Source organism: Rhinolophus ferrumequinum, chromosome 26, assembly GCF_004115265.2.
Source record: "Rhinolophus ferrumequinum isolate MPI-CBG mRhiFer1 chromosome 26, mRhiFer1_v1.p, whole genome shotgun sequence".
Lineage (NCBI taxonomy): Eukaryota > Metazoa > Chordata > Mammalia > Chiroptera > Rhinolophidae > Rhinolophus > Rhinolophus ferrumequinum.
This window is the reverse complement of record NC_046309.1, coordinates 11,019,053-11,045,141: the sequence shown is the minus strand read 5'-3', so window position 1 is coordinate 11,045,141 and position 26,089 is coordinate 11,019,053. Positions and strand designations below refer to the sequence as shown.

The window sequence follows — 26,089 nt, the reverse complement described above, 5'->3', positions numbered from 1 at the left end:
TTTAAAGTTAGGTCTCACTTCAAAACAAGAACTCTTTCCCTTCTGTCGTAGAGTCTGTATTTCAAAGGGCCAGTCAATTTCGGCTTCTACTCCAGACACAAATCTATGCGAAGCTACTTGAGCTTCTGCCCAAATCTTCAGGAAAGCGACAAGACATGTTTAACTTTTACACCCAGTAATAGTAATGATAATAATAATGGTGGTAATAATAACAGCAATGGCAGCTGATGTGGGTTTAATACTTGCTATCTGCCAGGGACTCTTGTAAGCACACCACAAATAGGAACTCATTTAATTCTCACAACCGTAAGAAACTGGTACTATTCTTGCTCCCATTTTACAGAGGAGAAAACTGAGGCACAGTGACACACCTGGGGTCATATTATTAGGGCCCATGGAGCCAGGTAGTCTGACTCCAGAGCTCATACTTTTAACTACTACAAAATTTGGCCTGACACTCAATACCAGTTTAAATTCACAATAAAAGTACTTCTCGAGGTGTATCTTTTCTCTAACAATGGAAAACAAGCAGCAGAGAGAAATTGGTAGAATCTCCATTCATTACCGCCAGTGCCATGTCAAATCTAAGCTAGGAAAGTTCCAGCCTTTCTACAAAGCACAGACTAGAAGGCGGGTCTGCAGGAATAATTCAGGGGTGTGAGCACTGAGAGAAATGTTATTTTATCAAAGCTAGCCTGTGAAGCAGTCTATCAAAGCTTCCAAGTGGGAAAGACCTGTGTCCCTACCCCAAGAGAGGTGCTAGTGTAGACTGCCGGCAACCTCCCCTTTCTGATGTGTGGTTTCCTCTGCTGGGGTATAATTTCTGAGCCAGCTGTGGCAGGGAGACGAGCAGGAATAAGGGATTCTGCTGCCAAGGAGAACGGAAGGACTAAACGACTGCCCTGGAAGGGGCAGTATCAGGAAAGAAACGGTATCCACAGTGTTATCGGCCACCCACCAAGGACCCAGAACACTGGCGGACTCAGCAGCTGAAGTCAGAGTCTAGATACCCACTGGCTGAGGTGCAGTTACCCGGCTTGGGTGCTGACAGTACTTCTGGCTTTCTTCTGCCCGAGGAAAGAACATAGTCTACACCATGAAGCCAGTCTGACCATCAATTGATTTTGCAAATGACAAAAGATAAGGGACACCCAAGCATCTTGCTACGGTACTGAAAAGTGTCTCGGCTCTACCACTAAAAAGAAAGGGGCGGGGAGAACAAGTAGTAGCTGTACTAGTAATAGCAGTAACAGCAGGAGCAGCGTCACTCCAGGCAACAATAATAAAATTCTGCTTTGCAAATTTCCCTAGCAGTGTGCCCGTATGCAAATTACTGTCGCTCTCCTGTTTCCCCTGGATGTCCTGGGTGTGTGGATGGCTGCTGTAGCACCACCACCTGCAGCAAACGCATGAGGTACTTGAGTCATGCTGCTGATCAGAGTCACGGCGAAGCTAAGGAACGGGGCTGAGTCCAGCCTATTCCTCCACAAAACCCTTGGTAGCTTACACTGCCCCACACGCGCGGCAGGCCACCCCTGATGAGCTGTGATGGGAGGACGCTTGTAAAGCTACCTTCTGTACTGATAACTCCTGGCCTTGTGCTTGGCATTAAGTTCTGTGGAGCTTCCAGGGTCTCTGGGAGGCTCCCACAAAGTCACTGAGGATGGAGAGACGAGAACTGAGCTGGCCCGGGGTTCCACAGCACTCACTGGAACCAGAATACCTCTTCCTTGCCTTGTTTTCCATACGGGGATTCCAAGTCAGAAATTCTGAATCAACGATCTGCGCTGGAAGAGCTTGAGAACCACTGGTGAAGACATGCTCTCTCTCTGCTGATTAGTGTATCATTCAGATGGAATAATTCAAGTGCCGTGTTCTAGGGATGATGATGTATGAAGGAAAGTGCCTCAAGTTATAAAACTAATTTTATTTAAATAACACTGAATTTTAAAAGACCCTCATAAAAGATTACATACTTCCGTGCCTTTTGAGGCAGAACATATAATCTATAATATGAATACACAAATGTCAGTTCTTCAACAGATGAAAATTATTCCAGTGAATCACAAGTCTTTACTGCTGACTTCTTGGTTTATAATTATGTTTCAATTGGTCAAAGTTATTTGAAGTAGCTGGACAATAAGCTTCCGTGCAGGAATTGCTCCAAACATATAGAAATATTTTGCGCTTGGTTATGCCACAATTTTTATTTGCAAGATGTAAACTAAATACAAAGATAAAATGCAGGAATCAAGACATTCGCAACACTGTAGGTGTTCACTTTTTCTTTAAAAAATAAAAAAACTTATTGAAGACACTGCTTCCTTCACTATGAAAACTGATAAATCAAGAAAAGTCATTATAATTAATTCAGCAGGTTAGTTGTTATTCTTCATATTGGGGCTTAGTTGTCATAGAACCTAGCACAAAAATATAATTAAACAAACAAAAAAAAACACGGCCTGGGACCCAAACATGCTTAAAAATGAGAATTATGAAAATGTAATAATTCGCTCTCACCAATGAATTTAAAGACCAATTCGGCTGACTGCTTTAAACATCAAAGAAAGTAACCTGAGTGCCCTTACTAAGGGTTTCTGATTTTGTCAAAGGAAATCTAATAGTTTACGATTGTGTTTGTGTGTGTGTGTGTGTGTGTGTGTGTGTGTGTGTGTGTCTCATCTATGAAAACTAAAACAATATAGGATATGATATAGATCATATCCCATCACATCATAAAAATGTATGAAGCTTTAAATTATGAAACTAATTTGAAACAATACTGAATTTTGTTTCCATATTGTTAAACCATATTGAAAATGTTGACTTACTCAAATAATAATAATAATAACAACGCCAGGATCTGCTGTGCTTTAAGCTGGTGGGCATACTCTAACTACCAGCCCTAACAGTGATCGTGAGAGAAAACATTCAGGTTCTGACTTGGCCCCACACGCTTCCCACGCTGCAGATACTGCTGGTATTTGAAGCAGTGACAGCTCCTCACCAGCTTGTATCAAGCACAGGAGTAAAACTGTCACAGCCTTAAACCACTGGAGCTGGGGACAGAAGGATCAGAGGCAAGCAGGGGTAGAAAGTATATACTGTCCCTGATTAAAGAACAGGATATTAATCCTATCCCACCCAGTCACTTCCTTTGGCCATAAGTACCTGATCCACACATACCACCAAGAAAGCTGTTTTTTCTTCTTTTGAGCAAAAGAAATGATTTTTGCTAAGTAGCAATGACTACCTGCTGGTAGTTAATAGGGTCTGATAAAAAGAACGAAAAGGGGTGGCCGGATGGCTCAGTTGGTTGGAGCATGAGCTCTGAGTAACAGGGTTGCCGGTTCGATTTCCACATGGGCCAGTGAGCTGCGTCCTTCACAACTAGATTGAAGACAATGAGCTGCCGTTGAGCTTCTGGAGGGGCGGCCAGATAGAGCGCAAGCTCTCGACAAGGTTGCTAGTTCGATTCCCGCATGGGATAGTGGGCTGCGCCCCCTGCAACTAAGATTGAAAACAGCGACTGGACTTGGAGCTGAGCTGCGCCCTCCACAACCAGACTGAAAGACAACGACTTGGAGCTGATGGGCCCTGGAGAAACTCACTGTCCCCCAATATTCCCCAATAAAATTTATTTAAAAAAAAAGAGAGACAGAGAAAGGAAGGGAAGAAGGAGGGAAGGGAAAGGAAAAAAGAGGAGAGGGAAGGGAAACCTAGTTTCACAGGCCTATGATTTGTGAAAGGGTTGGGGCCTCCTTGCTGCCCAAGGTAACTGAAATTAATCGTCACCCCTAGTAGTCTGAAGTTTGTCCCTAAGAAGCGTGTAAAACAAGGCTGGCCTTACCCCTTCCCAACAAGGCGCACACCAAACAAATCTTGTTTCTCCCTGAAGATGGGGCCAATTAGCCCACCTGCGGACCGTGCCTTTCCTGCTGCATTTTGAAGGACCCTCCCCTCCACAAGTACACACCGCCACAGGTTTAATCACCAGAGGTCAAAAGAGGAATAAATAGGAGGAAATACGTCGTCCTCAGAGCCAGCATGGCAACCCTTTCTTGGTCTCCCTGTCTCAGGATTTCTCAGAGGCCAGAGCCACTGGCCGAACCAAGCTTGGAACTCGCAGCGTCTCACTCCAGACAGAATTCCCAGGCCCTGGGCTCCCAGCACTACTGCAAGGGGTCACTGCTTCCATTGTGAGCTTCCATCAGCCCTGCTTCCATCGTGAGCCACAGTGACAGAAGGATGAATGGTCAGGGGAGGGGCTCCAGGCAGGAACCTAACCAAACTGGGAGTGAGGAAGAAGGTAGAGGAGACACTCTGGGGACAGGACCGCATGGGGCCCTGGGTGCTGAAAAGCCAGGAAAAGGGGGGCTCAGCAGCTGGTGGGCTGGACTTAGCTGTCTTCTCCCCAGTGATTTCTCAGTCCCTTCACCTTTCTTGGATCAGAAGAGTCATGCTGAGGAATGAAAGTAAGGGAGGGCTGGGAACCAGGCACAGGGGAAAGAGCACGTGAGGCAAGAAGAAGTTTACTGTCCCCTCTTGCTCCCTTTTGGACACAGAGCTCAGAGGAGAGGGCCACGTGGGTACAAGGAGTACAGATGATGGACAACAGGGCACAAGCAAGGCTGCCTTCTTTTCCTCTCCAAGGGTGGGGTGACTGGAATGCTTAGGAACGTGGAAACTTCCTAAGCCCTTGGAGTGTCAGGAAGTCGGTGTCATTTCAGGGGGGATTGCCTCCACGGGCAACATGTGGCTGTATAATCCAAGGAAAATGAAAACAAGAGTTCTCTGATTTATTTAGAAACCTAATTAGAAGCAATGGCAAGCATGTTTGCCAAGTTCTGCCTCTCTGGGCAGCCTGGGATGCAATCTGTAAATTGGTATTAGGAAAAATGAGGAATGACAGTATCTGGAAGTTCTATTCATGTGATTTCAGGGCTGAAGCACGGCCTCCACGGACACTCTTTCTTGGCTTGTCTTTTTCCCACGTTCCAGCATCCGGGACATTTCAGACAAACCAGGAGAGCGGCTAGCTGAAGTTCTAGCACAGCCCTATAAGGGTTCCTCATGACGTCAGTAAGTCTCTCCATGACAACAGGATTTTGTGACCCTGGAACAAGAGACGCCGCCTGTGCAGGGGAGTCTGTGGTCCAAGCGGAATTGTAGAGCTGTCTGCAAAGCATCCACCACAGGGAGCCCTCGCTCCCTGTGAAAAGGCCCCAACCCTCGGCCCAACTACTGTTGCTCCACGATGAAGAGGAGGCCTTCCTTTGTCAAGGCTCCACATGTTTGTGCCGTGTGTCCTCTGGGCAGACGAGGGCCGCGTGAGGGCTGAGTCTCCCTGACGGTCCCGAGTCCCCCTCAGTCCCCCTGATGGTGACGGTCCCCTCACCATCAATACCCTAGATACTAAATGATGCCCGAGTGCCCCAGAATATCCGAAAGAACAAGGAGCAGGAACAGAATAACAGGTCGGAAGGGTGCACAAAATTCCTCATGTAGTGCTCAGACGTATACCAGTACGGCCCGGTCTGCATAGCCGTGATCTGGACTTAGGACAGTCCCGGGGAGCTACTGCAGTGATTGTCCGTGTCGCTGCAACAGTCTGTTAACCACTGACCTTGCCAGAGCACATTTGGGACATTCATTCAATAAATTACGTTAACCATCCCCATGTGTATAAAGCTACACTGAGTGCTGTGCAGGAAATAAAAAGGAAGACGCTTCTGTCCTTCCTGGGAGAAGCGCGTGAGCCACTTGAGGAGACAAGAAGAATCTGACAGAAAAGGTCATGAACAGGAGAAGGCCACACCTGGCTACGTGCTAAATGGACAGGTCAGGAAAGCAGAGCTCTCATTTACAGGAGGGTAGAACCTCGGAGGCTGAGTCAGGGTCTCCGAGGACCTAACAGAGAAAGCAATTCTCGAATGGGGCCTTAATAGATGTATACATTTCAAACATTAAGGACGCTCCAGCAGGGAGAAGTCTCATTACACAGTATATGCCGATGTTTCCTACAAGGCACTGAGACTGGCTTTGGTGCATCTAATGGGACACCATCACTGGACGCACAGGTGTCTACTTGCAGAGGTCGCTGGGCACCAGGTTTGATTGGTAAGTGTGGAGACATCTATGTGTGTAGCCAGTTGGGGGATCAAGTGAGCAGGGTGTCCCCCGGCGTGAGGAGAGGGAAGAAGCCAAAGGAGCTGTGTCCTCAGGGGCGACGAGAGAAATGATAGAGCAGGACTCTTCCCGAGAGGCGGATGGTAGAGTTCCAAGAAGATGAGCATCTGCTGTGTTTCTATCTGGCTATAATCCAACCCCAAGAACAGTGCCTGACACACGACAGGAACTCAACAGCCATTCTGGAAGGAAGGGAGGGAGGGAAGGAGGAAAGGAAAAAGGGCCTGCAGAGAAGGGACTTCTCCCCACTTCAGCTCCCAACCCAGCCCCAGTGCGGAGAACTGGTGGCTTTGCAACAATGAGACAAAAACCCCATGAGGGCATAAGCATTCTCACAACAGGCGATCCCCAAAAAAGAGGTGAGAAGGCACTCTAAGTGTGCCTGAGGGGTGGAAGACCTCTACAAACAGTAGAGGAAAAGTAGGGGAGAGGCTTCACGGTGCTGAGAGCTGAACACCTGGCTTGTGAACACAAGTGAGGTGTCTTCTGGGGAGCCCCAGAAACATGTGCTGGAAAGGCTGTTTTGGGGAATACTGAGCTCTCAGGTGGATGGGTCGAGTTAAGAACAGGAAGTCTGTGTTATCACTGTTCATGTGATTCTACCTGTATCTACAGTCTAATTAGACTTCGGACTATTTATTTGAGTAAATAGTTGTGAGGTGGGGGAGGAAACCTGCTAGACAGAATTGGGGGCAGCAAGCCAGCCAGCCATCCAGAACAGAAATCCTGGTTGGGTGATGCAGACTAGGATAGAAAGCTAGATTGGGGAAAGAATGCTAACATCCTGAAATTTAGGCTGAGAAATACAAATTTTAGCCTAACAGGCAATGGGGCACTACCAGAGTTTTTGAAACTGAAGTGGCCAAAAATAATAATTTAATTGTGATACCAGTATGTAGTACTATCTGAAAGCAGAAGGAAAAGGGTAAGAGGAAATGACAAGAGTAATTTAATAATTCAGTCAAACCATAAATACTGAATACCTACTAAGGTCCAGGCACTGACCCAGGAGGGGACACAGGGGTGAATATTAACAAACCTTTGCTTTGATCTCATGGAGCTTACATTCTCTGGAGAGACAGACAATAAACAAGATAAATAAGAAGTATAATATATAATATGTTAATAGAAATAAGTACTAAAGAGAAAAATTAAAGAGAGAACAGGAAGTATCAAGAGTAGGGGAAAGTTCACGTTGTACACACGTTGGCCAGGAAAGGGCTCACTGAGAAGATATATTTTGAGAAACGCCGAAAGGAAGTGAGGCAGTCTGCCATGTAGATATCTGGGGGAAAAGCACTGCTGGCAAATGGAACAGCAAGTGCAAAGCGCAGAGGCAGGAGGACCTTGGGAGATTGAGGAGAGACGAAGGGGCCGTGTTCCTAGAGTGGAGCAAACTCGGTGGCGATGAGGGCAGACAGTAATGGTGGCCAGATCACGTGGGGTCTTGTAGGTCATGGTTAAGACGTTGGCTTTCTTTTTTTCCTGAATAAGTAATAAGTAATGAGAGTCCACAGTGCTGATTCCCATATTAGCCAATTAGGGCTGGAATTAGAGTGACAAGAATGGGATGGGAAAAAAAGGTGGATATGTAAGAGTGACCCCTTTTGCCAATCACATGCAGGCCTCCCCTAAGGTTCCCACAGATCTCTCGTGTCTGGGCCTTACGTCTCTCAGTAGAATAACTGGTAGCCAAGGACAGCTTCCCTCCCAGACCTTGGTCAGCTGGCTTCTGGGGGGCATCGGCTGACTGTGTTAAGGTTGGAATTTCCTCTAAAGGACTGCAATAAAACTCACGGAATTTGCTCTTCAAACAGCGTATTTTGTTCTGCTCTAAGGAACACATTACCTGAAGCAATCTGCGTATGAAGTGTTTATGTTTCTAGAGTCACCTCCCCTGAGTCATCTCGGATATACCTGTAAACCTACAGGGTCAGTAGGCCCCACCTGAGCGAAGGCCCCGAGGGTCAATTCACAGCTTCCCTAGAGACGCAGAGAAAGAATAGAAGTGAGCTGACTCTGAGAACTAGAAAGACACATGAAAACCTCTCTTCCTCCTAAAAATCAGCCAATCGAGGTTCCCAGGAAGAACAAATCGGCAAGAACCAAATTGTGAGAAGCCGTGTTAATTCAAAGCTGGTTATAAAGAATGAGACCTCGTCGTGTTTGACCATGAAGTTAGGAGGGGGGAAGCTATGGTCAGAATGACACAGGATTCATTTTAAGGGAAAAGAGGGTGCACGGATCTCAATAGCTTACTCTTACATTAAAACTTGTACCAAAGCATTGTCTTTAGGAGTAGTTTGAAAATCTCTCATATTGGTGAATTTAATACATATTTTTTAATGAGAAGAAGGTACAAGGGCTCTCTGACGGGCTTCAATCGGGATGTGCAGGTGGACCCTGGAGGTCTGTGACCTCGACTGGTAACTAGTGTACACCGCTACCACCTTTTGTAATTCTAAATAAAACGCAGGTACACTTATTGACACATGAAACAAATATGTATCGCAGCCGTTACTTATGAAAAGTATGGCGATGGCCTGGTCAGTCTGTATTGGGCGGTGCAAATTTAATGGAAAATACCAACCCAGCTGCTCTCAGAGCTGGGTTTTGTAATGCTGAGCGTGCCCTCTCCATGGACTGGGCCAGAGTGTTATGCTGCTCAGGCCTTCCTTCTGTCCCTCCTTCCTGGTCATGAGGCATTCAAAAAGGATGTCAGTCTAATGAGCTCCAAGAAATCTTCAAAAATCCATCATTCTATTTCCCACACCTGGTTCTCATTTTACCCAAGAACACTTCCTATTGCGGTAACTATTATTGTTGACTGTCTCTGAGCTTTGTTGCTCTCGTCTCTTGGTTCTGCTTTGTATTGTCATCTGCTTCTTGTCTTTTCTCTTATTTCTGTTTTCCCATTTGTTTCTTCTGTGCTTCCCAGCATTGGTGGCAGCAGGTCCTAGCTTATATGACCATGGCCGGTCAATAGTTTTAACTTTACCAACTGCTACCTTCCTGTCTTTGGTGCTTTCCAGCTGCTTTTCAAAGTTATCTCACAGCAAAGTTGTCATATATCTTATAGTAGATTAATTGAAGTGTGCAAAATTACATAAACATATATGTGCAAAAATATATATAAATATGATTACAAGTATACGTTTTTACTTATAAGTACAAATTCACACAGTTATATAAGTAGAAATTCACACAATTAGAGCCCTACATACACAAACACGAGCGTACTCACAAATTTCAAGAAGACTAATATGACTGAGGACGGACTGGACATATTACAGAAGTCCTAAGGAAGACAACAGGAAATGGGGTCTCCGTGTTGTCTTGATGGCTCTCTCTAGTTCTGCGGTTAATATCAAGGGCATAGTTGAGATCTGAGGCTTAACACAAACTAGAACCACCGAAGTCTGCCTTTTAATCCTCGCTGGTGTAATAGCACCAGACACGCCACCTTACTTCCAGTAGGAATCCTCACACATCCTCTCTATCAGTTCACTTTGTGGAAATAGATGCAATTGTTGTTTCAAGGTCCCAGCTTTAAGATTTCTAAACAGTAATTTAGAGACGTGTGCTTTAACCTGGAAGATTGTATCTGCCACGTAAGAAGCCACGTCAAGCCGTGGTGGATTCGCTCTTTTTTCATTGCCGTGTCCTACATTCCAAGCTATTGGCGACATAATTAAGACAGTCTGTCAACCTGTCTAGCCCAGGAAGACCACCATTTCAATCATGGTTCACCCAACACTGTATCTCCGATTGGCAGTATGGTTTCCACTCACAGACACACACCTCTCCACACCATTTCCTGTAAGGACATCATTACCAAGCACAGAGTAGTTACTGGGAGGCTGGCAGTGTGATGTATACATTATGTGCGCTGAATCAGATGCAAAGCGTTTTTATTAAGTCACAGGGCTGTACCAATATTAAACAACAACAGGACTGCACCACACAAACACATACTCAGATACAAACACATAATGCAGGCTTGATCTAAAATTATTATTGCAGAAGTGATGGCAATTATTCTCTAAGAATAAAACCACACACGTGTGCGTGCGTGTACACACACACACACACACACACACACACACGGCTTAATCAAAGTTTAGAATAAAGGCAAAAGAACTGCACACAGATACAGAAAAGTTATGAAGCTGGATGGTGATTAAGAGTCTCTAACTTTTCTTTCCTTTGCCTTAAACTGCCTCTAGTAACCACCCCCCAAAATGGGTGTTGTTGATCGAAATTGGCAAGTCCTAGAAAAACTGCAGTGTGTGCGCATTTCTCAACTACTTTTCCACTGAATACTGAGATCCCACAAGATGTCAATGGATGATCTGTGGGAAAAATATGGGTTCCACCACCCTCCTCTTGCCCCCAGAAAAACAGCAGGCAATCCTTCTCATCGTATGCCCTTCTTAGAGCTCCATAATGCATAGTTTATAGAAAAGGTATTCAGTGTTTTCTAAACTTATTTGGTCACAAGCCTCTTTTAATGAATACTACCCCATATGGTTCTCATGAGTTCAGTGCTCTCCAGAACACCGTTTTTTTTAGGTAGACAATGATACCATTGATCCAAGTTCCCTAGGCATGAGTGACAAAATCCTGAAGTCCCCTGGGCTCCATAGCCCATCACTTTATCGCTATTGCATGAAGTGAGCAGGACCGTATTAGAGTCTCAAGTATATGGACAGCTCTCTATGCCAAATAACTAGTTATAACAGTACCGATGACAGCTGTAATAGCAACAATGGCTGGCATTTACCGAGGGCCGACCCTGTGCCAGACACGGCTCTAAGTGTGCACTTAAATGAGCGCAGGGAAATGGCCGACCATCTGGCCAGACACAGACGGACAACATCACCTGCACCCACAGGAACATCCACTCCGTCTACTCCTGCCCACTGACGAGGGGTCAGCAGCACAGTCTGCCTGGGCAAAAGCTTTTCCAAAACTGTTGCTATCGATAGCTATGCTCTCCCCGAGTCATCTTGACTCCCAACCGCCTCCACATTCTAAGGGTGAGAGAGGCCTCTGGTAAAGAGTGGTCTTGGCAGCTTCTGGAGGTGGCGTCTTGAAACAACTCAGAAAGCTGGCCAAACTGCCTGGGCTTTTCTGCCACACTGGTGGTTCCCTGTGACAGCCTGCACCCCGCTCAGCCAAGCCACCATCTCAGGATGTGGACGATCAATCCTCCATGCTGGACAACTGGCATGGAAGGATTCTGAGGCTCAAATCTAGTGCTATTTGCTCAGCGGTGTACACCTGCGAGGCCCGCATGCACGAACAGGCAGAATACCAGGGCAGTGGGCACAGGGCACTGACTCTCTCACCGTCTTGCCCACACACACAGATACACAAATGTCAGCATCTGCCCATCTTCCAGAGATGAAACAGACCAGGTGTGACTAGGACTAGGTTCTGGATTTTTTTTTTTTTTTTTTAACCACAAAAAGCTGAAAGTTTCCTTCAGCCAAGTCAGAGACTAGAAGCTTCTCACCAGTTTCTTCCAAGGATTCAGGGACATGGCCAGAATCCTTGTGCACAAATGCTGTGATGGCCTCGGGTGAGGGGGCCTCTGATTCCCCAGTAAGAAGCCAGGACCTGTGAGCTGTTTTCCAGAATGGGTCACGTTGATTTGTCACACTCAGTTGGCCCCACCCGTGACCTAGCGAGACTATGCATATTACACACAGCAGCAAAATGGCAGGTAAATCTCTAAGAGTCTGTGTTGGGGTACCACAGGGCAACCCCAAACATAAGGCCTTGTTGAAACCAAAGTCTAACCAAACTTCTAAGGAGCTCATTCAACTTAATGACGTTGGAATATAAGCAAGAACAGGAGAGAAGAAGGTAGGATATTAACATGTGTCAACTAACTGAATCCTTCTACCAATTCAGAGAGGCAGATGTCATCATCACCATTTTACAGGGGAACCTGAACCTCAGAAAAGCAGGGCAGAGCTAGGGTTTTCATCCAGACCCATCTGTCTCCAGGGCTGCAGGGTTCCTCACTCTCTACTTCCCCTCCGCTCCATATCACGTGGCCCTAATGCAATTCATTCTTTTATTCAATACAACTATGTTAGTTAATCGGCAAGCGATATGGCAAGATATCTTACAATTAAGGTCGTGTTACAGGTGGAAGTGGCCATTTTTGACAAACATTACTCACCAGGAAAAGATGAAAGCAAAATACACAAACAAAACAAACAAACAAAAAAGCAAAACAATACCCATGAGCCTTCACACACACACACACACACACACACACACACACACACAGACACACACATAAAGGTGACATATGCACATTTAAAAATAGAGAAGATATACCTGGTGAGAACATTCTGAATCTGATAGTTCCTTTTTCCTCTTACCCAAGCTACACACGCTCACCTGTCTACCTGTCTATTCACTCTCTTGCCCACAGCTCTCAGCTCCTGGAACCTACTGCCTCTCTGCTCACTTTTCCAGAAAGCCACGCACCTCTCAGCCAAAATCCTCAATCAAGACTAATTTCAATGTACCTCTGTGTGTGAGAGCAATTCTGAGCCTTGTGCAGGTATCTGTCCAGCCAGGGAAGGTAACTGACCTTACAGAATGGCTATTGTATTTGTTTCCTAGGGCTGCCCTAACAAAGGACCACAAATTGGGTGGCTGAAAACAACAGACATGTATTCTCTCCCAGGCTGGAATCTTCCAGTCTGAAATCAAGGAGTCAGCAGGGCAGGTCCCCTCCTGAGGGCTCGGAGGGAGAGTTCCAGGCCTCTTCCCTGGCTTCTGGGAGAGCCTACCAGCCTCGGTGTCCCTTGGCTTCCAGCTGCATCGCTCCAGTCTCTGTCTCTGTCGTCACATGGCCTTCTTCCCGGTGTGTGTATCTCTGTGTGCTCTCCACTTCTTATAAGGACACATGTCATATTGGATTACGGGCCCACCCTGCTCCAGTGTGACCTCATCTTAACTAATTATATCTGTAACAACCCTATTTCGAAATGATGTCACATTCCGAGATAGCTGGGGTTAGGACTTCACAATATCTTTCTGGGCTACACCATTCAACCCCTACCAGCTAGTGTATGTCCAGTGTGAGGACCAGCCCACTTCACTTGGTGCTGACACTGTCTGAATTGGTTCAGTGGCCCTCTACTCATTATGTCTGACAGCACAGAGAATCATCTGTAGAGTTTGCTTCTTTTAATGTGTTCATGCCTGGTGCCACTCACCAGAGATTCTGGTGTGCTAGATCCTGGCTGGGAGCCAACCATTAAAAAAATAATAATACAATGAAAAACTAAAGTTTCATAAGAGACTACAATTCTCATCCAGAAACAAAAACCACCGAGGTTCATCTGAATAACAATACTCTAAATTAGAAAATGGAGGCAAAAAGAAGGGAAACGGTATGTCCCAACTTCACTCAGTACGCAGATGGAACAGCAGATTATAAACCCAGGTCCGTCTCACGCAAAACCCACTTCCTTCCAGCTACCCTACGTGTACTCGGCACTATGACTACACTTGTTGTGTATATCTAAACATGAGGTAGGCACGTGGCTTTGCAGTGTAAAAAGGTGTGCATGGGTATCTGCTTTAGGGATTATCAGTGCAGGCGTGAGTTTCTTTAGGAACGAACATTTATCGGAACTTCTTAGTCTACCCTATAACAAAGCATGAGAACAGCTTCTACAGAGGGTACCCACTAAACTGTGAGGTTGTCACTTACAATTCAATGTCACCCTCAACACTGTCTGAAGTTTCTGGTACTGGGTACCCAGCCCATACACATTTCTAGAATAAATGAAGGAACAGACATCCATCTAAATAAATATCACCAACCAAGAGTGACCCTAGTTGGAATTTAATTTCATTTTGCCCCATAATCATGTTGGGAAACAGGGATCCTTCTGCTCCGATTTCATTATTTTTGCATCCCTTTCTCCTCTGTAGACCAGAAAAAGAAACAGTTACTAATTTGGGGACTGTCACTGATTTGCAAATAACTTTAATCTCATTAACTATCTGCTTGCAGACATTCTACAGTATTAAAGGTTGCCACTAGAGAAACGTAGGAGAGGAAGGATTTAAAGGTCATTTGGTTCAGCTGCGAGGCTTTGGAGCAAACTCTTCTACAACCGTCTTCATGTCCTGTGATGTCGCCGCCTTGCTTTCGTCGCCCTCCAATGTCAGCCCCCAAATATCAAACCATATGGTAGTAGGAGGTCGTAGATTTGCAAGACAGCTTTGGTTTTAAATAGACTATTGCAGTGTCCCCATAAGTCAGGGCGACGGTTTCCTGATGCAGTTCTGGCTTACTCTTCATGTTACAGCAGCAGCCACTTTCATCCTCAAACATGTCTTGGGTTAGACAATATGTTATATGGCCATGCTTCATAAGCACACAGACATTTATAACATGCACTCCAAGCTTTGGTTCAGAAAACATGGACACCCCTCCCCTTCCATCCATCCTTATTTCCATTCTTACCTAACACATGCCCTTTGGGGTACCCATGCATATCTCACGATTACCTCCTCCCTTGTACAAAGCTTGTCCCTGCCTCTGAGTTTGCTCATGTTCCTTTCGCTGCCTGAATTGTTCTCCTTCCTCAATCCCACGTATGTAAATCGTACCCATCTTTCAAAACTGCACTCAACCCCCATTTCCATGAAGCCGCCTCTGTCGACTCAACCCACACTGACTTCTCTTAACTTCTGCCCGTGACATTTGCTTTGCTAAAATAGGGTGAGGAGTGAAAGGCACCTTTTCAGTGATGGATCCCCTCCTCCGCCAAGCGCTCTGCCTACGTTTTGTGTAGAAGACGGCAGGTAGCACCTGGTTATGGTAATCTGGTCTCTATCTCAATAGGTCAGCTTTCTTCAAAGCTGGCTCATTAAAAGAAATGAGAATATAATAATCTACGTGTGCATTTTTCTTACAAAACTGTTGTTCAATTCGAAGACAGCTGCAAGTAGAACACTTAAACTAGAGACTTTCTGAGACATCTCCTTGTCTACCCCCGCCCCCGTACTCCAAAGCACCCCCAGCCCAGCGTCAAGATGGTCATCCAACTTATTTGTAGACATGCCCTTTGAGCCCATCTCTCCAAGCAACTTGTTCACTTGCTGGGCAGATCTAGCTGTTAAAGTTCTTCCTTATAATATAGTTATTTTCTCCAAGTTAAGTTTGTGGACCATCTGCACCATAATTATTAAAAATCAGATTCCCAAGTCCAACTCCAGGCATAGTGAAGCGCCATTTGGAGTGAGAAAAGAAAATAATCTACATTGTTAAGAGGATTTCCAGATGGCGTTTATCATACCAGAGTGTAAGATCCACTGTTTGAGTCGGTGGATCCTATAGTATCGAGAACTATATTTTGCGGAAGTTTCAACAGAACACTGGGAATTTTCACAACTCCATTACCTCCTTACATTGACCTAAAATTCCCTTTATTCTCCTTGTTTTTCCTGGCCTAGGGGGAATTGTGACTAGGTTATAATAAGTTAGTGGACAGCAATGTTATTTACTGATACCAGACTTAAGGAGTTCAAAATATATATGCAAATAAGATTGGGTTTTCTTTTTCCCATTTTATGCTCTCAAGACCAGCGTTTATGCAATTAACTAAGATCCTAATGTTAATTCATTATTTAGAAGATTTTAGTCCAAATAGCTGAGCTTCTTCCTCTTGGTTTTGGTTAATTTAATCAAACTCCTTGCAATTATACTTTCATTAAAAATACATATGCATAAAGTCAAAATGATATTTAAATCAACTGAATTTACAATCAGATTAAAAGTAATGCAAACAATTAAGTACAGATCTGAGTTGGAAGCAAAACTAAAAATAATTTAATCCTACTCCATTTTGCTACCAAGAAGGTAGCTAACGCCCAAAGTTCAAGAGTTCTCGGTCTCACACCGGGAGCGGTAAACTTGAGATTCAAACTCAGGATTCCCAACTGTAAATTGCATCTGTACAGCTGGACCTTTCCCTGACATGTAACTATTCCCAACTTCACTCAAACACACACTGGTCCTCCAAAACGCTCATAAAGTTTTCAAAACAAAATCTATAAAGTAGGCTTCACAACAGCTAATATAATTTTACAGGTCTTGGTTCCCTAGCTTTGTGAGTCCAGGCAGCCAGATAAAAGTCCTTAGGGGCTATATTCTTCTATAAGCTTTGATGGAAACTCAATTTCTTCCCTATTAGTTATTAATAAAAACATAGTCACTTGTAATTCCAAGGTCCTACATTTCGCCCCAAATCTTTCTTCCACATAATAAACAAACATAACCAGAAAAAATGTTTTATTATGTCCGTGATGAGGCTTACTTCCAGAGATAAGAAGGAACATCTTTCTTCATCACGTTCTTTTCGGACCCATCGTTTTAAACGACACAAAAATTTTAAGTTCACTTTCTCAATACTAAAATTTTAGTTCCTCGCAACTTACTGCCTGGCAACCACGCTGTCTTCCCAGAACATAAAGAGAAATTAACATTTAAACAGATTGTTCTAAATAGGGCCATAAAGTAAATTTTAAAAAGCAAAGGATACTCTGATGTAGTTGACTGCTGATTGTTCATATGGTTTCTAGAATGTTATCCTCCAGTATTTAGTCCGAATTATTTGCTAGCCTACACCCACCACCAGATAGTCTTTTCCATCCATCCCCACCTTCACCCACCAGTAACGCCCTGCACCACACATTCTCTCCTTGAAATGAGTATCCCCTCCCACAGACACCCTTCCGCCACACCCAGACCTCTCTCCCACATGGAAACCCCCTCCATCAGCAGACATTTCCTCAGGCTCACTCTCCCTCTCTCCTACCCAACGCACAAACAAAACCTCCCCTGGGAACCATCATAAAGTACCACATTCTACCAAGGTGGGTTGGGCCTGCATAGTCAAGCCCCAAACCCGTTCAAATTGACCCTGGGAAAGCCATGTGAACTTGATATTGTCTCTGTCAACCGTCTCACAAGGGACAAGCTCTTTCAAACCTCTCCTTGGAAAGTCAGGCCCAATGATCCCTGCTGCTTTCAGACTCAACTGGGAAGATCCCCCCGCAAGAAATCTCAGAGCCCAGAGGCCTGAGAAATACACTCACGGCAAATCGGACTTGGCAGTTCTCCTCTCCCAGGTAGCACAGGTCTCCTGAGACGTTAGTCTCCAGCCATAGGTGCTCTCCATTCACGGCGTTCTCCTGGAAGGAAAAGACCCACCTGACTTCAGTTTTCTTTTCAGGCATAAAGTGGGGAAGCTCTCAAATTTACATTTTGGATACAAGCAAGTCAGTGAAGCTGAGGAGTTTAAACATTTCTCATTTTACCCCTAAAAATACCACTAGTGTTGATCCTACCAAAATTCTCGAAAGGGAAAAAGATGTTTGGAAATGCTTTGAGCCAATAAGTAAAACAGACATTAGGTCTATAGACGCTTTCTCGATGGATGTGATCATCTTTGAAACATATATGAAGCAAATGAGGAAATAACCCTCAAATGGTTCAATGAAGGGTTTATTTATTTACGCAGGCCCAATACTGCAGATTCCATGACAACTGAACCCAAAGTTCTATTCAACGTTGCCTTTACTGAGCAAATTAGCAAAGAAGGAGGATTGTAGCATTAAAGTATTTTAAAGACTGTCTGCAAACAGATTTATACCAATAATGGGTACATCATATACTTCTAAGCCAGAGGTTTCTTGAGACTCAGTTTTAATTTTAAAGTCACTGTGTACTCAAAGCCTAATAAATTTCTACTAATTCAGACATTTTGCCTATTCCACAGGGCCTTCACCCAGATAATTCTCATTTTTTTCAAATTGAAAGATCCCCCTGCTTCTAAAAATATCCAAATACTTCTGGCATTTGAATATTTCAAACAGCGACTAGCTGTAGGTTTGGACCCTAAAAGTTTTCAAATACTGATGGATGAGGACAATATTTTTTGTAATTAATTAAAAGGCACTTCTTTGCTAGGTATCCTAAAGAAATTGATTTCCACAATCTGAAATATTCTACTACCGGGAATTTGTCAACCAACTTTAATGTATAACCATTTCTAGACTAAAATCCCTTTTCATCCTTTTATTCTTTAATTCATTCAATAAACATTTATTCCACATCACTGGCACTGAGCACTGGGTTAACGTGGCAGTTAATCCAGGCAGTAAAATCTACCAGAGAACATGGAAACTAAACACATAATTACAGCAGCAAATACTAGAGACATCTAAACACAGCAAAAAAAAAATCCCACCAACTCTTCTAGAAAGTGAAGTATAAAATGTTGCAGTGGGGAAATGATCCAAAGCCACTGACAATGCCAGTTAGGCAGGCCAGAAATTAAATCCTGGTAGGTCAAGTAAGGTAGGCAGGAATAGGCAAGGCGCAGAAGCAGGCTTTCCAGCACGTCACTCACTCCCTGGGTTACTAGGCTGCATCCTGGGCCCGGGCTGTTTGCTTCCTGCTTAGGGCATATCACCTCCTGATAAACCTCGCCTCAGATTCAGGCACAGCAGGACTGTTTAGCTAACCTCACCCTCGAATGGGGAACTGATTAGAAACATGGGTCTTTGTAAGGGAAAAGGGAAAGAAAAAGATGGAGGCTTCCAGCCACAGTGGTTCTAACACACTGGTCCTCAAGTGTGACTGCTCCTGAAAATGACCTGGTGAGTTTTAAAAAAATACTTGGGTACCATTCCCAGACAGTCCATTTTAACTATTCTGAGGGGAAACCTGGACATCAGGAATTTTCAACGTTCTGGAGGTGACTTGTGTGTGCAGCAGAATCTGAGACCCAATAATCCAGTAGACCCTCCCCTACCTCTTCAAGCTTATAAGAGATTCTAGAACTTGTCTATGATTGATCTATTAGACTTGCTACTTCTCTGTCCTTCTACAGCCACCAGAGAAGAAAGTTACAGAGGAAGAGCGATGTGGCATAAGATTGCCCAAAGGGATTATAAGGAAAGAGACCTGAAACCATAGATACACAGTGAGAAAGCTCAAAGTTAACAAGATAGATCATGGGGGGCGGGGGGCAGGTAGGGAAAAGGAAACACACTCACAGAAGCCTTTAAAGAAGCAATATAATGAATTAAAACATTCATATATTTACCTAGCAATCTTACTTTTGGGAATGTGCCCCAAGGAAATAATCCTAATGGGGAAAAAAAAAACCTACGTACATTAAGAGGTTGAGCTTCTCTCCTAGATCTTTGTAGCCAAGACTGCTAGCCGTTCACCAAAATCGTTTTTGTTTTCTTCCTGAACACACAGCTAAACCTTATTACCCAGCTTCCCTTGTAATTAGGTATGATCATGTGACCAAGTTCTAACCAATGGAACAAGAGCAAGAATGGCTTGTACTGTTTTCAGACTTGGCCCATTAAAACCTCCCACTGCATTCCTTCATGGTCTTTTTCAGTACTGGATCCCCAGAAAGTCAACTTCTGGGATGATTTTAGAAGCCTTCTGATGTAGATGTCGGAGCAACCATCTATCTGGGTCACTGAACAATGATGGAACAGGGCCAACCCCCTACCCAACCTACCTGGAACAGTTCTGGTCTGTTACACAAGTGAGAAATAAACTTCTATATTTAGCCATTACGTGTTTGAGTATTTTATTTATCGCAGCCTAGTCTGCCCCAACTAATATAGGCCTCTTCTCTTTGCTCATATTTTCACATGGATTTTCTTTCATTACCTACAAGTTACTTAGCATACACTGAACAGCATGTCTAGTCTCTAAATCCTTGTTTCTTCTGCTCTGAACTCTAATTCTGACATCCTTGCTGATATTTTACACTGCTGTAAAATTAATTCCCCTAAAAAATAGGGAATCATTTAAGCATCCCGAGTAAGAAAGAAGCATACTCAGGATGCTTAAATGATTCCCTATGTTTTATAAATGAAATCCAAATTTCACTGCACATACGAGACCGTCAACGGCACCAATCTGTCCATCCTTAACCTTCCTTATTCCCCTTCATACTCACCTTCATACCTTCATACATTTAACTCTCTTGTCCCTCTTCTCAAAAGATAGCCATACTTCTCTTTTTTTGTGCGCCATGTTTTTTTGTTTAGTCCATTCTTCCCACCCAGGAACCTTTCTGTCTTCTTTACACATCCACCTGGAAATGTCATCTCAAATAGTATGCAACTCAGAGTACCCATCTGTGCCAGACCAAAAAAAAAAAGAAAAAAGTACCTCTTCTATTTCTAAATGAAGATAACATTTCTTCTGTGTTTGTGAGTGCTGAGACAGGTCTCTAGAGATATACATATATTTGTATAAATCAATCTACATATAGACAGATCTAGCTACCTAAGAGTAGAGATCCACATAGGTAGATAGAGACGATTCCTTGCTCTCGAGCTCTACTGAAGTCCTAGTAGTAGTTACAAGTACAAAGATAAAAGTTGAGGGGTGGTTATTATAGACTGAATAACACAGACAGAGTACACGGACACTAGAAGCAAACAATCTACACAAAATGAAGACATCTGCTTATAAAAATGTTTTGAAACAATACAAAAATTATAAATATGTATCCTATGTAAATGTCCTTACAAATTCAGGGAGGAAAAAACTATATATATCTGGACTGTCTCCTCTGGAAAATCTTCAAGATAATAGTAGGTAAAAATCTGTCTTGGAGATGGATTAGATCTGCGCTGTCCAATAAGCATATGGCTATTCTATTGAGTACTAGAAATATGGTTAGCAGTAATTGAGATGTGCTGTCAGTGTAAAAATCACAGCAGATTTTGAAGGCTTAGTGTGAAAAAAGAATGTAAACCATCACTGATCATTTTTATATTGATTCCATGTTGAAATGGTAATATTTTTGATACATACGTTTAAACAAAATACAGTGCTAAAATTCGTCTTACCTATTTCTTTTCACTTTTCTTAATGTGGCTCCTAGAAAAGTTAGAATTACTTTATGGCTGATATTCTCATATATTTCAATTGGACTATGTTAGTTTACCTCATCACTTGCCAGGGGGCAGAAGATCAGGCCTAGATGTTTCTCACTGATCTGTGACACTGTAGGATTCTATGATTTCCCCCAGAAGTCAGTGTGATTTCATTTAAAATTCTCACAATTTTGGAAAACAAAGTGAGAGTGCGTGAAGTCAGGCTAGATAGTTCCCACAATGAACAGGGCCAACAAGGTCCAGGACATTCACTGACCCACAGGTGGTTAGTTCCTCATGCGCTCTCCACAATCTGATCTCTTGATTAGCCTGACAGTATTCTTTGAAATGTGGATGGGAGTGGAGAAAACGGTTAGGGTGGGAGTCACTTGAGCCTAAAGGTAAAAATGCTGAGGCCTGAAGCTTGGAAAGAAGGTGCGGGTCTGCTAGGACCTGCCATTCTGGCAGAAGACTAAAATGAGAACATGAGCACACGCAAGCATGCACGCCTGCCTCCTCCTGGCTTTTCATTCACGGTTTCTAAAGATAAGATGACCTAGTTTCATAACCTACTTTAAAGCAACCCCACGTGAAGACATCATTTCCCTGATCTTGTCCCTGAACCCAACAGTAAGGCGGTACGCTAACTGTGTTACGTTTCTACCTGCCTGGGAGAAAGCACTTCTGTTCTCAGCATCGTCAGCTACCGGAAAGGGAAGGTGGTCTGGACTTAGGATCTGACTCTGTGTGTGCTGAGGCTGTTTTCCATAGCCTTCAGGACTGGAGGAAATCTTCCAATGAGGGAGGATAAAATGAACTGAAATCAAGGTTTAAAACCAACATGCCCTTTAAGGAAGATCTTGGTGGCTTTTCCACCATTGCTTTGAGAGTTGTTTTAGGGAGTGTAATGGGAAAAAAACAAATCATAAAACAGTGGAGACGGAATAAGACCTCCTCTGCTCTCTGCCATAATAGTAAAAACAGGGAAGAAATCTGTAAGTCCAGGTGAAGCCTCCCTCGCAGGAGAGGCATGTGAATTTAAGAGAAGATATACATTATCTATGCAATAGACACACTTCTAAATGGGCTAACTCACTCTAAACTGGAAACTTGGCTTCCAGCCCAGGAGATGAGAATATTGTTTTTCCTTTTTAAGCATCACTCTCTTGCTAGTAATTGGGCTTGTTTTCCCAAAACCTGGCTTGGCTGACATGCATGGCATGACGTCAGTGGGGGCAGCCCCTGCAGGTTGCCGCCACGAAGGTGAAGAAAGGATGCCGGGGGAAGAATGGAAAGATCACACAGCTGTGTGTGCTCTAAGGCTCAACACAATGCATTGTCCCAGGAAAGAAATTTAAAAAGAGTTACTTGGGATTCAAATAACATAAATCCATTTATTTTTCAAGCAGGCTTTGGACTCATGTCTACCACACCTTTCAGGAATTGGCGATCACCTGAGTGCTCGTTGACTCCCAGGGAAATGTCCCCTTCTTGCTGATTGAGCAGAAAAGCCATAATCCATCAGTCCCCTGATATCACTAGTCAGACTAGGCCCGTGATGCTGTGCTTTCCAGCGCGAAAAAGAAAAACAAGCAGAAAACACTGTCCCTCCCTTCAAGGAGCCCAGACTGAGGACCTAGAATAAGAAAGTCAACTGAAAAACACTAACTCGGTTCTAAGGTTTATAAGACAGTGCATGACGCGTAGAGGCATCGTGAGGAATCAAAGCAAACAAAAAGTGACTAAAAGAAACAGAATCAGTTCAATTGAAAAGACGAACATGGCCTAGCAGACAGCAAGAGAGGAAATCTCTAGAGGAAATAACTTCCACATTGGGTGGGGCAGACTATCCACAGTTGTCCATAGAAGACTCGGGAGCCATACTGAAGACATCTGGCTACTCCCACATGTCACCATGAAGGGTCCATCCCCTGGCAGGCATGAGAGGAAAGGCCTGTGCACAGGCAGCAAGAGTGACTGTCGGCAAAAAGTCATCCCGGAAACATTAGGAGAGACAGAGAATGCTGTAAGTCATAATACACCATATGAGTAAATCAGAGCTGGAGAGAAGTTTTGGCCTTTGAGGAGCCGACTAAAAATAAAAGAGAAAGTATAGATCACTAAGTAGGGAAATGAGGATATTAAAATGAAATACTTGAAGGAAATTACTAAGTTCGTGTACCCAAGGCATAAAAAGTGACTCCTACAATAGTGTACTCCTGGCCCAAATGCACAGGTGCCTACCGCTTAGGCTCAGTAAATCAGTGCTCACCTGTGTCTCAGGCACCCCACAAGCAGACCACCCCACGTGCAAACCAAAGTGACAAATGAAACGGGTGGGAAGCACATTCATTAGGAAAAAGCCACAAATTTTGAAGTGAGGGCAAGTAAAGTCTTAGCAAAAGAATATAGAAGGGGATAAAGGCAGTCTCTTCAATAAATGGTGTTGGGAAAACTGGACAGATACATGAAAAAACAAAAAAAAACAATGGACTAGCCTCTTATACCATATACAAAACTAAATCCAAAATGCCTTAGACTTAAATGTAAGACCTGAAATCACAAAACTCCTAGAAGAAAACATAGGTAATAAACTCTTTGATACCGGCCTTAGCAATATCTTTTTGGATATGTCTCCCTGGTAAGGGCAACAAAAGGAAAGATAAAGAAATGGGACTACATCAAACTAAAAGGGTTTTACACAGCAAAGGAAACCATCGACAAGACAAAAAGACAACCTACTGAATGGGAGAAGATATTTGCAAATGACGTATTTGATAAGGGTTAGTAACCAATTATATAAGGAACTCATACAACTCAACATCAGAAAGTCACTAAAATGTTTTTAAAAATCTGTTCCTTCCTCTCTTCTGAGAAAAAAACCAATGTTTTACATGATTGCAGTAAGGAATTGTAGGGTTGGTCACTGTTTGGCTTGTTTGCCCACAGCAATATTAGCCTACAATTATGTTTTTTTTTTTCCAGTCACTTCTTGTAACTCCTGACAGCATATCTCTAAAGCAGCCCTCAGATGAAGTGTCTTCACTCAGGTTTTCAGTTTTTCCTCCATGGTTAAATGTTCCCAAAGTGCCTCCTGCCACCATGATAATTCCACAGGCCACCATGACACGATGATCACCATCAAAGGAGAGGGAGGAATAAAGAACCATCACACGTGAACCCAGCCTTCGTTCCTATTTGCTCTTCCCCTTCCATGTATTACTGCCTCCCACCACTAGACCAGAATACCATTTCAATGAAGTATTAAAGTACACGTCTCTCTACAGGAATCAGAAGGTAACACATTCTAGTCAAGCTTTGGTGCAAGCAGGACACTTCTTTTTAAAAGCATATCTGATAACTATTTCCAACATCAAATGGGGATGGGGAGTCCTCCTCACACTGCAGTGATGTCCTCTGGACTCTATTCTAGGTGTCACCACCCTGCACTTTAGCTGTTGACTTGCTTTCTGCCCACTGCATTCTAAGCTTCTCGAAGGCAGAAACCACATCTTCCTCACCTAAGAATCCCAAGGAACCAACACGGGTTCTAGAACAAAGCAAGTACTCAACAAATGTGTGATCAATGAATGAATTCATCAATTACTTTAATTATGAGTAATTAAATCTGCAGTTCACAAAGTACTGTCACGCTTACTGCCACCTATGATCCTAACTCCACCCTTAGGGAGGAGTCACAACTGTCCCCATCTACAGATGAGATCACCAATGCTTAAAGAAATCAAGTGTCTTGACTAATGACACACAAGGAGCAGAGAAAGGATTTAATGACTGTTTCTATCTAAATGATTTAAACTCTGTCATTAGAATCTTGCATCCCAAATAGAGGATTGTTTGGGACATCATGAATATTAAACTAACTTTTTGGGGTCCCTGATTTTTAATACATGCTCATCATTTGTCCAAGCATAACTTTCTTTGATTTTATTCATCTGTTTTTTTGTATATTTAATTCTTCTAAATTATGTAAACACTGGTGTAAATATATTCTACACTTTATTATGATTTAAGAGTGTATTAATGAACCACCCTGGAATAATGGGAAACTCCAGGAGAGAAATATTCTTCCTAAACAACAATTCAGCATGATCAGGTGGTATACTATATGAGCCCTCCTAGGACTGATGTACAATAAGAATATCAATAAGCGTGTGCTTTGGAAAGAGAGAGAAATATTATAATATAAAAGGACATGAAATCATGGAATATGTGCTTAAAAAAAACAAACAAAAAAAACTAATTTAATTTAATTTTAAAACTCCTTTCCCCCACCTCGTCACGCTCTTTCTTATAGAAGAAGATTTCCACTCTGTTCAACTCAACTAAAAATGCTCAACAAGATTCCTCCTCAAGTCCAGACTGGCAGAATTTCAGAGCAGCCCTCCTCTCCCTTCATGCTGTTCCTTGCGTTCCTTCAGGAAGGGACAAAGCCTTTCAATCCACAGTTAGAGATGTCTTCGACCAAGAATCTGACTCACTGAAGACTCACTAAATGTGTTCTAACTGAATTAAGAATTTCAGACTGCAATCTTCAACTTTAGTTGATAGTTTTTGTGGAGGTCTTTGGGTTAAAATGGTAAAATCAGCAAAAATACCCACTCCTACTGATACAAGACCCATTTATCTTGGGTTAGGGGAGGAAGTATAACAGACAGGAGGACATGAAGTACCTGGAATGTAAAGTGAGGTCACCCTCTAAACAAAAGAAGAAGAAAAGGGGGCGGGGAAAGCACCACAGAAGAAAAGGCAGCTTGAGTAGAGGAAATCGAATTCAGATTCCATGATGTTGCAAAGGGAAAGTTCCATTCGTCAACGTGGCAGGAACCAATAAAGCGTGTGCACAGAGGTACTTTTTATCTCACAGCTGCACACTCAGGCAGCAGTGCTTCAAATGATTCATGAAGATTTTATT

At 43.4% G+C, this 26,089-nt stretch overlaps 1 protein-coding gene across 2 annotated transcripts in view; it reads right to left on the bottom strand.

Moving 5' to 3' along the window:
• DGKI (diacylglycerol kinase iota) overlaps window positions 1-26,089 on the bottom strand; it is a 382,485-nt gene that overhangs the window by 234,295 nt on the left and 122,101 nt on the right. For both annotated transcript variants that reach the window (XM_033099050.1, XM_033099049.1), the window contains exon 3: window positions 17,332-17,427. In XM_033099050.1, coding sequence (XP_032954941.1) covers window positions 17,332-17,427 — 96 coding nt within the window. The remainder of the gene's footprint in view (window positions 1-17,331; window positions 17,428-26,089) is intronic.